The 15,323-nt window shown below is 33.4% G+C and overlaps 2 protein-coding genes across 6 annotated transcripts in view; both read right to left on the bottom strand.

Annotated features, from left to right (window-relative positions):
- Positions 1 to 15,323, bottom strand: part of LOC135953082 (Ig-like and fibronectin type-III domain-containing protein 2) — a 273,456-nt gene that overhangs the window by 48,664 nt on the left and 209,469 nt on the right. For all 4 annotated transcript variants that reach the window (XM_065502747.1, XM_065502744.1, XM_065502746.1 and 1 more), the window contains 7 exons: positions 13,462 to 13,632; positions 13,264 to 13,398; positions 12,020 to 13,169; positions 11,741 to 11,954; positions 10,546 to 10,819; positions 9,926 to 10,126; positions 7,918 to 8,213 (listed from right to left, as the gene is read on the bottom strand). In XM_065502747.1, coding sequence (XP_065358819.1) covers positions 7,918 to 8,213; positions 9,926 to 10,126; positions 10,546 to 10,819; positions 11,741 to 11,954; positions 12,020 to 13,169; positions 13,264 to 13,398; positions 13,462 to 13,632 — 2,441 coding nt within the window. The remainder of the gene's footprint in view (positions 1 to 7,917; positions 8,214 to 9,925; positions 10,127 to 10,545; positions 10,820 to 11,740; positions 11,955 to 12,019; positions 13,170 to 13,263; positions 13,399 to 13,461; positions 13,633 to 15,323) is intronic.
- Positions 1 to 15,323, bottom strand: part of DCX-EMAP (Doublecortin-domain-containing echinoderm-microtubule-associated protein) — a 487,657-nt gene that overhangs the window by 262,879 nt on the left and 209,455 nt on the right. The gene's annotated exons all lie outside the window — the stretch shown is intronic.

The following is a 15,323-nucleotide window of genomic DNA, read 5'->3' as shown; positions in this document are numbered from 1 at the left end:
GACAGACATGAGAGAGCCAGAGTTTAGATGGATGTTTACGGTTTAACTTTGTAATGATTCGGTATTAGTTTTTTCTTTTTTTTCTTCTCCCATATTTTTTTTTCGTGCAGTTTATCTATTGTTTTAGTTTTTCGGTGTTGTTTTCTAGGTGTTTTGTTGTTGCTGTTGTTTTAACATGGTAACATTGTTATTGTCTTGTTGAATTATCATCATCAACCTCAGCCATGTTTCAAAGTTGACTCGTAGCTTGACTGACTAACTGACTGGCTGACTAACTGACTGGTTGGTTGGTTGGTTGTTTAGCTGAAGGCATATTCTCTCCTCTGCCCTCCCCTGGTTGCAGCTGTACAACTTTAGCTGGCATATCAGTGTAGCAAAGGTTGGTTAGATTGGTTGGGTGTATGTGTCAGTATGAATGACTGAATGAATAAATGACTGCAACAGTTGACATTGATGGCAATGAAGATGAAGATGTGCAGCAGTTTTGCTGACTAAAAACCTGACGATAATGTCAGTGTTGATAATGTTGATGGTTGGTTGGTTGTAGTTGCTGTTTGTTGTTGCACACTTGTTGTAATCGTTGCAGTTTCAGTTATTGTGATACACCCAACCTCAACCTCTTTTGATGACGACAGACACTACTTGCATAAACTGGTTACAACAAATAGCAGATTTAGCATGTTGTTGTTTGTTTTTTTTTTCTTGTTATTTTGAATTGTCAAACACAAAATTATTGCTGCAGATTACTTGTGTTTTGCAGTTGTTTTTTTAATGTTTTTTTTGCATTTTCTGTTTTAGTAGTTTGTTATTGTTGATTTAGTGATGATATTCTTGATAATTCGTATGGCTAACAACCACAACAACTGACACATACTCAAATAAGGTGTAAAGTTATAGTAATTTTTCTACTGCCACCTCTTACCCTACAAACTGCATTTTTTTTTTTTAAAAAAAATTCTCAAATAATTTTTGTATTATTTCTCTTCAAACTCCTACCCTTAATGTTTAAATTTTCCTTTTTTGAAAAATCTCAATAGCGAATTTCTTTAGTCTGTGTTGCCTGCCACATTTCCGTCTTAAACTTGTCCCTATTGTGGTTATTTTTGTATAATACATCACTTAATACACTTAATCTTCTTAACACCACAGTTGTAAATAAGATTTCATAAATTGATGGATGTATTGCAAATTTATGCAATATTTTTGTTAAGTGAGTGCTGCATGCAACAAAATGTTGACATTAAAATATTGTAAATTTCAAAATGATTATTATGGTTTTTGCACTTTAATTTTTTTGTGGTTAAATTACAAACGATAATTGCTTTGTAAATATGATGTGATGTGGTTTATTTAAATCTTTTTTTTCAGTTTGTGTTCTCTCTGCCAATTACTAAAATATTACAAAGTTACTATGACCGTCATGGCAATATTAATCACAGAGAAAAAAAACTACTACTACTACTACTACTGTATTGGAGCAATGAAAATATGCAGTACTGCATGTATGTAAATGCGAAAGGAAAAGGTAATGCACGAAGAAAATTTAACGCTATTAGAAAATCATAAATAGAATTTAATTCGTGTGTCATGTTCAGTGCCACGAATAGTTTAATATGTAAATATGTTTAATAGTTAGCTTTAAGTCCAGCCTTATTTCTGGTCTCATGCCTAGTCTACTCTCATTTCAAATATCATCTCTAGTTTTTGTATTGTCTTTGTCTAGTCTTTATCTAGTCCTTGTCTAGTCTTTGTCTAGTCCTTCTCTAGTCTCTATCTAGTCTCTGTCTAGTCTCTGTCTAGTCTTTGTCTAGTCTTTGTCTAGTCTATGTCTAGTCTCTGTCTAGTCTTTGTCTAGTCTTTGTCTAGTCTTTGTCTAGTCTTTGTCTAGTCTTTGTCTAGTCTTTGTCTAGTCTTTGTCTAGTATTTGTCTAGTCTTTGTCTAGTCCTTCTCTAGTCTCTGTCTAGTCTCTGTCTAGTCTTTGTCTAGTCTTTGTCTAGTCTTTGTCTAGTCTTTGTCTAGTCTTTGTCTAGTCTTTGTCTAGTCTTTGTCTAGTCTTTGTCTAGTCTTTGTCTAGTCTTTGTCTAGTCTTTGTCTAGTCTTTGTCTAGTCTTTGTCTAGTCTTTGTCTAGTCTTTGTCTAGTCTTTGTCTAGTCTTTGTCTAGTCTTTGTCTAGTCTTTGTCTAGTATTTGTCTAGTATTTGTCTAGTCTTTGTCTAGTCCTTCTCTAGTCTCTGTCTAGTCTCTGTCTAGTCTTTGTCTAGTCTTCTTCTAGTCTTTGTCTAGTCTTTGTCTAGTCTTTGTCTAGTCTTTGTCTAGTCTTTGTCTAGTCTTTGTCTAGTCTTTGTCTAGTCTTTGTCTAGTCTTTGTCTAGTCTTTGTCTAGTCTTTGTCTAGTCTTTGTCTAGTCTTTGTCTAGTCTTTGTCTAGTCTTTGTCTAGTCTTTGTCTAGTCTTTGTCTAGTCTTTGTCTAGTCTTTGTCTAGTCTTTGTCTAGTCTTTGTCTAGTCTTTGTCTAGTCTTTGTCTAGTCTTTGTCTAGTCTTTGTCTAGTCTTTGTCTAGTCTTTGTCTAGTCTTTGTCTAGTCTTTGTCTAGTCTTTGTCTAGTCTTTGTCTAGTCTTTGTCTAGTCTTTGTCTAGTCTTTGTCTAGTCCTTCTCTAGTCTCTGTCTAGTCTCTGTCTAGTCTCTGTCTAGTCTTTGTCTAGTCTATGTCTAGTCTCTGTCTAGTCTTTGTCTAGTCTTTGTCTAGTCTTTGTCTAGTCTTTGTCTAGTCTTTGTCTAGTATTTGTCTAGTCTTTGTCTAGTCTTTGTCTAGTCCTTCTCTAGTCTCTGTCTAGTCTCTGTCTAGTCTTTGTCTAGTCTTTGTCTAGTCCTTCTCTAGTCTCTGTCTAGTCTTTGTCTAGTCTTTGTCTAGTCCTTCTCTAGTCTCTGTCTAGTCTCTGTCTAGTCTTTGTCTAGTCTTTGACTAGTCTTTGTGTAGTCTTTGTCTAGTCTTTGTCTAGTCTTTGTCTAGTCTTTGTCTAGTCTTTGTCTAGTCTTTGTCTAGTCTTTGTCCAGTCTTTGTCTAGTCTTTGTCTAGTCTTTGTCTAGTCTTTGTCTAGTCTTTGTCTAGTCTTTGTCTAGTCCTTCTCTAGTCTCTGTCTAGTCTCTGTCTAGTCTCTGTCTAGTCTTTGTCTAGTCTTTGTCTAGTCTATGTCTAGTCTCTGTCTAGTCTTTGTCTAGTCTTTGTCTAGTATTTGTCTAGTCTTTGTCTAGTCTTTGTCTAGTCTTTGTCTAGTCTTTGTCTAGTCTTTGTCTAGTCTTTGTCTAGTCTTTGTCTAGTCTCTGTCTAGTCTCTGTCTAGTCTCTGTCTAGTCTTTGTCTAGTCTATGTCTAGTCTCTGTCTAGTCTTTGTCTAGTATTTGTCTAGTCTTTGTCTAGTCCTTCTCTAGTCTCTGTCTAGTCTCTGTCTAGTCTTTGTCTAGTCTTTGTCTAGTCTTTGTCTAGTCTTTGTCTAGTCTTTGTCTAGTCTTTGTCTAGTCTTTGTCTAGTCTTTGTCTAGTCTTTGTCTAGTCTTTGTCTAGTCTTTGTCTAGTCTTTGTCTAGTATTTGTCTAGTCTTTGTCTAGTCCTTCTCTAGTCTCTGTCTAGTCTCTGTCTAGTCTTTGTCTAGTCTTCTTCTAGTCTTTGTCTAGTCTTTGTCTAGTCTTTGTCTAGTCTTTGTCTAGTCTTTGTCTAGTATTTGTCTAGTCTTTGTCTAGTCCTTCTCTAGTCTCTGTCTAGTCTCTGTCTAGTCTTTGTCTAGTCTTCTTCTAGTCTTTGTCTAGTCTTTGTCTAGTCTTTGTCTAGTCTTTGTCTAGTCTTTGTCTAGTCTTTGTCTAGTCTTTGTCTAGTCTTTGTCTAGTCTTTGTCTAGTCTTTGTCTAGTCTTTGTCTAGTCTTTGTCTAGTCTTTGTCTAGTCTTTGTCTAGTCTTTGTCTAGTCTTTGTCTAGTCTTTGTCTAGTCTTTGTCTAGTCTTTGTCTAGTCTTTGTCTAGTCTTTGTCTAGTCTTTGTCTAGTCTTTGTCTAGTCTTTGTCTAGTCTTTGTCTAGTCTTTGTCTAGTCTTTGTCTAGTCTTTGTCTAGTCTTTGTCTAGTCTTTGTCTAGTCTTTGTCTAGTCTTTGTCTAGTCTTTGTCTAGTCTTTGTCTAGTCTTTGTCTAGTCCTTCTCTAGTCTCTGTCTAGTCTCTGTCTAGTCTCTGTCTAGTCTTTGTCTAGTCTATGTCTAGTCTCTGTCTAGTCTTTGTCTAGTCTTTGTCTAGTCTTTGTCTAGTCTTTGTCTAGTCTTTGTCTAGTCTTTGTCTAGTCTTTGTCTAGTCTTTGTCTAGTCTTTGTCTAGTCTTTGTCTAGTCCTTCTCTAGTCTCTGTCTAGTCTCTGTCTAGTCTCTGTCTAGTCTCTGTCTAGTCTTTGTCTAGTCTATGTCTAGTCTCTGTCTAGTCTTTGTCTAGTCTTTGTCTAGTCTTTGTCTAGTCTTTGTCTAGTCTTTGTCTAGTATTTGTCTAGTCTTTGTCTAGTCTTTGTCTAGTCCTTCTCTAGTCTCTGTCTAGTCTCTGTCTAGTCTTTGTCTAGTCTTTGTCTAGTCCTTCTCTAGTCTCTGTCTAGTCTTTGTCTAGTCTTTGTCTAGTCCTTCTCTAGTCTCTGTCTAGTCTCTGTCTAGTCTTTGTCTAGTCTTTGACTAGTCTTTGTCTAGTCTTTGTCTAGTCTTTGTCTAGTCTTTGTCTAGTCTTTGTCTAGTCTTTGTCTAGTCTTTGTCTAGTCTTTGTCTAGTCTTTGTCTAGTCTTTGTCTAGTCTCTGTCTAGTCTCTGTCTAGTCTCTGTCTAGTCTCTGTCTAGTCTCTGTCTAGTCTTTGTCTAGTCTATGTCTAGTCTCTGTCTAGTCTTTGTCTAGTCTTTGTCTAGTCTTTGTCTAGTCTTTGTCTAGTCTTTGTCTAGTCTTTGTCTAGTCCTTCTCTAGTCTCTGTCTAGTCTCTGTCTAGTCTCTGTCTAGTCTTTGTCTAGTCTATGTCTAGTCTATGTCTAGTCTTTGTCTAGTCTTTGTCTAGTCTTTGTCTAGTCTTTGTCTAGTCTTTGTCTAGTATTTGTCTAGTCTTTGTCTAGTCTTTGTCTAGTATTTGTCTAGTCTTTGTCTAGTCTTTGTCTAGTCCTTCTCTAGTCTCTGTCTAGTCTCTGTCTAGTCTTTGTCTAGTCTTTGTCTAGTCTTTGTCTAGTCTTTGTATAGTCTTTGTCTAGTCTTTTGTCTTGTCGTATGCCTTGTCTTATCTTATGTCTTGTCTTATGTCTTGTCTTATGTCTTGTCTTATGTCTTGTCTTATGTCTTGTCTTATGTCTTGTCTTATGTCTTGTCTTATGTCTTGTCTTATGTCTTGTCTTATGTCTTGTCTTATGTCTTGTCTTATGTCTTGTCTTATGTCTTGTCTTATGTCTTGTCTTATGTCTTGTGTTATGTCTTGTCTTATGTATTGTTTAATGACTTGTCAAGTGTAACGTCCAGATTCGTGTCTCTTCAAATGTTCAGGTTCATATTTTTTCCTTCTCGTTTTAATGATTTTAATCTGTCCACTTATTTTTGTCACCACCCTTCCAATTTTATGTATTTATGTTGTTAGTCTCTCATTTATACCCCAGTTTATGTTACTTTGTCAATTGTTTCTGCAGATTTTTTGTGGTCGCTTTTAGTTTTATTGCGGAAAATAGAAAGAGAGTTACAGATCCAACAGTTGCCAAGGTTATTTTACTGCAAAATGATGATTGACATTTTAGTTCGCTTTGCTAAATAACAAAAAATAGTTTACAAAAAGCAATTCGCAAAAACTATAGCTAAAATTCAGTTGAATCCATATTTAAAACATACATACTTTTTGGAATTTCATATTTGTGCATTTTAATTGAATACTACTCATACATATTTGGTTTGCAGCAACTAAACAACAATTTTCACCAGAATCATAAATATAACTTGAATTTATACATAAGTTAGAAGTTTTAAACAAACTTAAAAATAACTTGCAGTATGTTTGAAAAAAAATTAATTAATTTTAAACAGAAATTATTAAAACAAAACTTTAGCTTTTGGAATGAAAAAAAATTAAACGAAAATTATGAGAAAAGAAAATTTAAAAAAAAATAACTTTTTAATAGCGGCAATTATCAGAAGACAAACCAGAGTGTGCAGAATTCTACACTCAGCAGAACATTTTTAAAATGTTTTCAACTAAAATATTCATTCCAAAATGAATTTATATATATTGCTCTTATTTTCTTAAATGTTATACAAACAAAATATAAAAGAAAAAAACTTCCATTTGCTTAAAGTTTAATTTATGAATGATAAGAACATAAATTTGAACTTTTTCTTCTTGTGCAAATATTTTTCCCCAAAGAAACATTTCACTGAACTATGATGAGGTCTAGTTCTAAGCAAAATTAAGCAGACAGCAAAAGTATCAGCATCAGTAACAGTTACATCGAATTTTCATTACAGTCAACGAAAACTTTTTATTATTTTTAGTCAGAATATTTAGCAAAACAGACACTGATCATAAAATTTTCATAAATATAAACTTCTATACAGTTTTTTTAATAAGTATACAACAAAATATAACTTCAAAAAAATATAAGTAAACAAATAATGGACTCAGTACACTTTCAGTACCTTTGTGCTGGTTTTATAAAAAAATATATATGAAAGAGTGAGCAGACAAATTAGAAATGTACAAAAACGGTATTAAAGTTGAACTAGAACTGAACTAGAACTGAACTAGAACTGAACTAGAACTGAACTAGAACTGAACTAGAACTGAACTAGAACTGAACTAGAACTGAACTAGAACTGAACTAGAACTGAACTAGAACTGAACTAGAACTGAACTAGAACTGAACTAGAACTGAACTAGAACTGAACTAGAACTGAACTAGAACTGAACTAGAACTGAACTAGAACTGAAGTAGAATCAGAACTAGAACTGAAGTTCCTTCCTTTTTTTAATTGGTTCTGGTCCACCCTAATCTTTGTACAGCCATGATGATAAAGTTGTCTGCAAATGCTAATATTATATTTTTTTTCCCTGTTTTGCTTCAAAATTGAAAATGTTAATGGATATTTTGTGTCATTTAATAAAAGATGAAAAAACAAAAACAATAATAAAAATAAAAACAAACAACTTGGCTATAAAAAATAACAACGACAGCAGCAGCAATACAGCAATATTATAAGACTGAAATTTTATAAAAGTTTAAAGACAGGAGCGTAAAAAAAGGAAAATCACTAATTTTCTTGGACCTAATGAAATTTTAAAAACTGTTTTTTATAATTTTTAAATTGGTTTTTGCATATTTTAGTAGCTCTTGCACAGACTTTTATAATAAAAACCAAATTTGTTTGCCCTAAATACGCCTCTGTTGAAAATAAATATAATACGCGTTCTAAATACAAAATAGTATAGAAAGTACTTTAGACACTTAAATGACTGGTCAATTGTTCATACCGAAATGTTCTTAAAACACAGATACACATACAATCACATGGAATATATATGCAGACATAATAAAACCAATAGACCAAATTGACAGACAGACAAATAGATAGACAGATGGATGGATGGTTAGACACACAGACAGACAGACAATTTTATAGCAATATGAATGAAGAGTATGTGAGTAGACTCTTATCATTATTATGTTTGTAAAATGCATAAAATATTTAGTAAACAATTTAAGTTTACATACAATACTATTGTATGCTCCTAAATGTATGCACACACTCGCCACAGCCCATAAGTATGCCTTAATACTTGTACAATATGAATATAAATAAGTTAGTTTACATAATCACACATATCTACATATCCATATGTATGTATGTACGCATGTTTAGAAGTAAAATGTTTGTGTTGTGGGTACTTACATTTTCCAACTTGGCTACAGTCTCATACATGGTCATGTTATTGACTTTGCCATATTGTACAATAAAATCAATATCAGCATTTGTTGTGGCTTGTCCAGAAGTCGATAATGATGACAGTGTTGTTGTTTTATCAACTGTTGCTGTCGACATTTCTGTTGTTGAAGTTGATGTTATTGGTGTTTCGGTTAAATTATTGCTACCCTCAATATCGGGTTGTGACCAAACTAAACTTATTGAATTATTTGTGACCAATGTGGCATGGAGATCTTCTGCAGGACCAGGTATACTGCCAGTACCTATAAGAAATAAGAACAAAATTAGTGAAGAACTAGAACAGAACTAGAACAAAATTAGTGAAGAACTAGAACAGAACTAGAACAGAACTAGAACAGAACTAGAACAGAACTAGAACAGAACTAGAACAGAACTAGAACAGAACTAGAACAGAACTAGAACAGAACTAGAACAGAACTAGAACAGAACTAGAACAGAACTAGAACAGAACTAGAACAGAACTAGAACAGAACTAGAACAGAACTAGAACAGAACTAGAACAGAACTAGAACAGAACTAGGACAGAACTAGGACAGAACTAGAACAGAACTAGAACAGAACTAGAACAGAACTAGAACAGAACTAGAACAGAACTAGAACAGAACTAGAACAGAACTAGAACAGAACTAGAACAGAACTAGAACAGAACTAGAACAGAACTAGAACAGAACTAGAACAGAACTAGAACAGAACTAGAACAGAACTAGAACAGAACTAGAACAGAACTAGAACAGAACAGAACTAGAACAGAACTAGAACAGAACTAGAACAGAACTAGAACAGAACTAGAACAGAACTAGAACAGAACTAGAACAGAACTAGAACAGAACTAGAACAGAACTAGAACAGAACTAGAACAGAACTAGAACAGAACTAGAACAGAACTAGAACAGAACAGAACTAGAACAGAACTAGAACAGAACTAGAACAGAACTAGAACAGAACTAGAACAGAACTAGAACAGAACTAGAACAGAACTAGAACAGAACTAGAACAGAACTAGAACAGAACTAGAACAGAACTAGAACAGAACTAGAACAGAACTAGAACAGAACTAGAACAGAACTAGAACAGAACTAGAACAGAACTAGAACAGAACTAGAACAGAACTAGAACAGAACTAGAACAGAACTAGAACAGAACTAGAACAGAACTAGAACAGAACTAGAACAGAACTAGAACAGAACTAGAACAGAACTAGAACAGAACTAGAACAGAACTAGAACAGAACTAGAACAGAACTAGAACAGAACTAGAACAGAACTAGAACTAGACAGAACTAGAACAGAACTAGAACAGAACTAGAACAGAACTAGAACAGAACTAGAACAGAACTAGAACAGAACTAGAACAGAACTAGAACAGAACTAGAACAGAACTAGAACAGAACTAGAACAGAACTAGAACAGAACTAGAACAGAACTAGAACAGAACTAGAACAGAACTAGAACAGAACTAGAACAGAACTAGAACAGAACTAGAACAGAACTAGAACAGAACTAGAACAGAACTAGAACAGAACTAGAACAGAACTAGAACAGAACTAGAACAGAACTAGAACAGAACTAGAACAGAACTAGAACAGAACTAGAACAGAACTAGAACAGAACTAGAACAGAACTAGAACAGAACTAGAACAGAACTAGAACAGAACTAGAACAGAACTAGAACAGAACTAGAATCGAAATTCTTCATGGAACTTTTAGTCCAAGTGGTTGCAAGACTTTTAATTTAACATTATTTTAATTATTTATTTTCTTCTCTTTAAACCAACATCACTTTCAACTGTGTCCTTTTCTAGCCTTAAATTAAGATTTAATTTCTCATTTAATTTATAGCAATTTGTTTATGTCACATGTCCAACATGTCTGCTCTAACCAACTCCTTTTGCTTTTGTTCCTCCTTAACCTATTAAATATTAGCAACAAATTAAATTAAATTCCTTTAAACTCACCTTCTTCGAAACATTGTAGAATGTTGCCGGCATACGATAAACAATCGGTGGTAGAGTTAGAGGTGGTGCCAGTAGATAACGAGGTGGTATGATGCACAGGCAGGACACCACGACACAGAGACATACAGGCCGAGGTAACACCTCTACGAACACAACAGGGCGTATGATCTCTGCCTCCAGCAGCACAGCGGGCAATAACAGCTAAAGGGATAGGAAAAAGGCAGAATTTAATACTGAATTTAAAATGTAGAGCAGAAAAAAAACCATAAATAAATTCAAGTGAGTGCAAAACGAAAAATTGTAATTATTTTTATTGATACACAGCAAGTATGTTGCAAGTTAGCAAATAGCTCTGCAACTGGCTACAAAATTGAATGTGTGGGTTATTTAGTTTTTGCAACATTTTTAAACTCTGCTCACATACATATATGCAACTTAATTCACATGCATATCGTGTTGCATATAAATCTTATTTAATGTCTTTTATTTTTTCATTATTTTTTATTTTGCAACTGAGTAAAATATTGCGTACAAGTGTAGCAGAAAAAAAATGTATACAAACATTTGAAAAAAAGTAGTATGTAGTTGCTTCTACAACTTTTTCTTGTAAAAATACTTACACATTTGTGCCCGACACGCTGGTCCTAGTTTTTCAATGTCCGATAAACGTATGTTGTACGTACACAATGGTGCACATTGTGGCAACAGTCCGGATGCTTGGCAGCATGTACTCATGTTATATTTTGTTTCGTACACATCCTCCAACTCAAGGGGCTGGGTGCGTATTATGAGACGTGGTGAGGGTTCACTTTTACCGTATGCATTTATCGAAACCACATAAAACTCATAGTAGACATCTGGCTCTAAGCCTTCCAATATAAGTGGTGGATTTTTCTAGTTTTCATTTTCATTTTCAGTTTTTTTTTTTTTTGTATGTTTCCAGTACCAGAGCAACAAGAAGCATTGGTTCATAGCCGGCACAAAAGTTATAAATTTTCAAAAATGTTAAAAAGTGGGTGCAAGGGAAGAGAGCAAAACAAGAAAAATAAATGTTAAAATGTAGTTTAGTAGTTTATTATTAAGTATCTTAAAATTAGGGTTATAAATAAAGGAAACAGGAAGGCAGGCAACATAAGGAAATAAAACATCATGATAACAATTTGAATTATGGTTTGGAGAGTCGGATAAAAAGCAAAATTATTTGGGAAGGGACATCCCAATGATAAGTTTTTAATATAATTTTGAGAAAAGTTCTGAATTCAATTCAGTTCTAGTTCAGTTCTAGTTCAGTTCTAGTTCAGTTCTAGTTCAGTTCTAGTTCAGTTCTAGTTCAGTTCTAGTTCAGTTCTAGTTCAGTTCTAGTTCAGTTCTAGTTCAGTTCTAGTTCAGTTCTAGTTCAGTTCTAGTTCAGTTCTAGTTCAGTTCTAGTTCAGTTCTAGTTCAGTTCTAGTTCAGTTCTAGTTCAGTTCTAGTTCAGTTCTAGTTCAGTTCTAGTTCAGTTCTAGTTCAGTTCTAGTTCAGTTCTAGTTCAGTTCTAGTTCAGTTCTAGTTCAGTTCTAGTTCAGTTCTAGTTCAGTTCTAGTTCAGTTCTAGTTCAGTTCTAGTTCAGTTCTAGTTCAGTTCTAGTTCAGTTCTAGTTCAGTTCTAGTTCAGTTCTAGTTCAGTTCTAGTTCAGTTCTAGTTCAGTTCTAGTTCAGTTCTAGTTCAGTTCTAGTTCAGTTCTAGTTCAGTTCTAGTTCAGTTCTAGTTCAGTTCTAGTTCAGTTCTAGTTCGGTTCTAGTTCAGTTCTAGTTCTAGAATAAATTTAAGACTTACCTTTTCCACAGTCAAGTAATCATCACCAACTCCTAACCGGCGGAATTTAACATGGAATGTGCTTATAGTATCAGCCAATCTCTTTGGTTTATTCCAATCTAAAATCACAAATGAATCAGTTTTTGCCACTCTATGCAGCTTAGAAGGAGGATCCGCCAAAACACCATAACCCTGGAACAGACAGCTGCTGAATTCAGACATAAAGCGCAGGCATCTAAAAAGAAACGTAACAAATACAATAACTGGTCTACAAAGAGAGTTGTTCTGTTCACAACTCACTTAAACAAATTAAAATCCAAGGTGGACACTTTGCCCGAACACAAAGGATAACACACAGTGGGTATACCTCTGGCTCGGCAACAGGGCGTATGATCTATGTTATTGGCCAAACAATTGAAGGTGATATTGGACCAGGGAGCACATACCATAAAATCTGGCAATGTGGCCAAGTCGGTCTTTTGCGGATCACACATTTTATCCAAACACATGCGATGTGTCATGCCATTCGTTTCACAACACGAGCGAATATCCGGTAGATCGGGAACTTCCATTTTATTGGAGGGACCTGATTTCTCCTCTGTGGCCAAGGCACTGGTATGCGTAAAAATACGCAGACGATCGCTGGGTAAACTGCTGCCGTAGTCATTAACTGCCGTAACGAGAATGGCATACATTGTTAATGGTTTCAAGTCATTAATGGTTATTGACGTATCATTTGCTGTTACCATGCGTATGATAGTATTTTCATCTTTCCTAATGGTGCCAGCATCATCATCAGCATCAGCATCACCCTCATCTTCGTCGAACGAATGCAAAGCTGTTAAATTGACATTGTAATGTTTGACCAAGTGGGCCAACTTTTCAGGCGGCGACCAACTAATGATGACACGCGTTTCGCTAACCTCATCAGCTGCCACATTTAATGGACTGCTGGGTATCTGTTGCACTCCCTGTAATATACACTGCAGACCACTCAGTGTATGATGGACGCAGGAGACTCGCGTACGCAGCATATCGGTAAATGGTGTGTACTCACCGCGACACATGTCCTGACACAAGTCAGGTATTTGTTTTTCTACACAACAGGGCACATGATTGCGGCCATCGGCCATGCAGCGTACGATTTGTGGAAAATCTTTTTCACAAGCCTCCGGCTCAATGCCTGTCGTACCATCTAGAATGTTGTGAACATTGCAGAAGCCCATACAGCCCTGGCTGACGTTGGCACGTTCACAGCACTCGGTGAAGTCGTGTGTTATTTGCGGTGCCACTGAGCCAGTGCGCCAAAACGAACGATTATCGTTGGCATCCAAAGGTGGAGGCACTAAAAATACATCACTTGATTCGCTGGCTGCCGAATCTCTATTACTACTGCTCTCACTATATGTACTATTGTTATTGTTATTATGCTTGGAAGGTAAAGGCTTAACTAAACAGACACACACACACAACACAGATTTTTTTTGGGAACAAATTAGTATGAACAAAATATAAAATAGTAAAAATTTGTTTTCAAAACTTACCAGTTAATATGTGAATACTACGTAGTACCGGCTCAGAGTTCAATTCGCATATATAGCTGCCCGAATCTGAGGGTTTTAGTTTCTTTATTAACAACACCCATACTTCTCCTCCAGTCTCTATTCTACCTTTGGGACCTTTGGATTAAGTATGATTATTTATTTTATATCGCAGGAAGTCTTATGCTTATTTGAACTTACTTTCATCATGCAAAACACTTATACGTAGATCACTGGTAACTCTTACTTTACCAGCGGTTAGAATTTCATCTAATTTTTTCCATATCACAGTATTGTTACTACGATTCTCAGACACAACACAGGTTAATAAGGCATCCTTGCCTTCGTATATTAAAGAGGGACCACCAGTTCCTAGGAAGAACAATGTTTGAAATTAAACTTAATGAACTAAAGATTATATGAGTATTAATATTAAACAAAGTCATTAATTTGAGACTTCTATTCTCAAAATACTACTACTATTTTCCAAAAATACTAATTTTTTTTGATATTCAACGTTTTTAAAAAATACTACTTTTTTCATATACTACACTTTTTGAAAAATACTACAATTTTTAAAATATGTACTAGATTTTTCAACAATCCTCTGGTTACAACATACTACTTTTTTCAAAATTATTAATTTCAAAATCACTACGTTTTTTAGAAATACTTATATTTTCAAATTAACTACTAATTTCAAAAAGTCAAAATTTGTTAAAATACTAATTTTTAAAGAAATAATACTATTTTAAAAATACTACTTTTTATAAATAATACCTTATAAAAAATACTACCAATTTCGATAATATTTCTACTTTCAGAAATACTACAATTTCCAAAAATACTACTATTTTAAAAAAAATCTAAAATTTTTTTATAAAAATATCAAAAACACAACCATTTGTCAAATACTACTATTTTCAACAATACTACATTTTTTCTATAAAAAAATATTAAGAATACTACTTTTTTTAAAGTAAAAGTCTTTATATTTTTATAGAAAAAATTAGTTAGTTAAATCAAAATTGTTTAGTTAGAGAAAAAAACTAATTTTTGCAAAAAAATACTACTATTTGAAAAAGGTATTAAAAATACTACTATTTAAATTTGTGAAAAAGCACATTTTTGAGTCATGACTGCAATAATTAAATAGTAGTAGAAATACTACGTTTTAAAAAATAGTATTTACTTTTCAAAAAAATCTAGATATTTGAGCAAATGTTTTAAATGTTGTAAATAAATACTACTTTTTCTATAAGAATACACTATTTGTAAAAAGTAGCAAAAATACTACTTTTTTAAAAGTCCAATTTTAGGAAAAGTTTATGTTTCTATTGTTATTAGAAAAGTAAATAAGCTATATTTGAGCTTTATATATAATTACTAAATAGTAGTAAAATACTACTTTTTTATAAAAAGTTATTTTATAGTGCAACAAATTATGAATGTTAGATCAAGTTTTTGTTACTAAGAGAAAAATAAAAATTTTTCCGCAAAAATACTACTATTAGAAAAAAGTATTAAAAATACTACTCTTTTAAATAAGCATTTTAATTAAATTTGTTTAAGTTTTTGCAGCATTAGAGAGATTTATATGTGAAAATTTGTGAAAAAGCACATTTTTTGTCATGACTGCAATAATTAAATAGTAGTAGACATACTACGTTTTTAAAAATAGCATTTACTTTTCATAACAATCTCGATATTTGTTCAAATTTTTTTAAATGTAAAAAAATCTACGTTTTCTATGAAAAATACTACTTATTGAAAAAAGTATTAAAAATACTACTACTATTTGAAAAATTAAAATGGTTAAAGTTTTTGTGTATTAGAGAGATTTATTACTGAAAATTTGTGAAAAATATACATTTTCGAGTTATGATTGCAACAATAAAATAGTAGTAGAAATACTAAATTTTTAAAAACAGTATTAAATTTAAAAAAAAATTTAAATATTTGTCTAAATGTTGTAAAAATTCCACTTTTTCCATGAAAAATACTACCTTTTCTTTAAACACATAGGGATTGAAAAAGTAGCAAAAATACTACTTTTTTAAAAG

Source organism: Calliphora vicina, chromosome 3 (assembly GCF_958450345.1).
Source record: "Calliphora vicina chromosome 3, idCalVici1.1, whole genome shotgun sequence".
Classification (NCBI taxonomy): domain Eukaryota; kingdom Metazoa; phylum Arthropoda; class Insecta; order Diptera; family Calliphoridae; genus Calliphora; species Calliphora vicina.
Note: the sequence above shows the minus strand (reverse complement) of the source record. Positions and strands in the feature narration are given on the sequence as shown.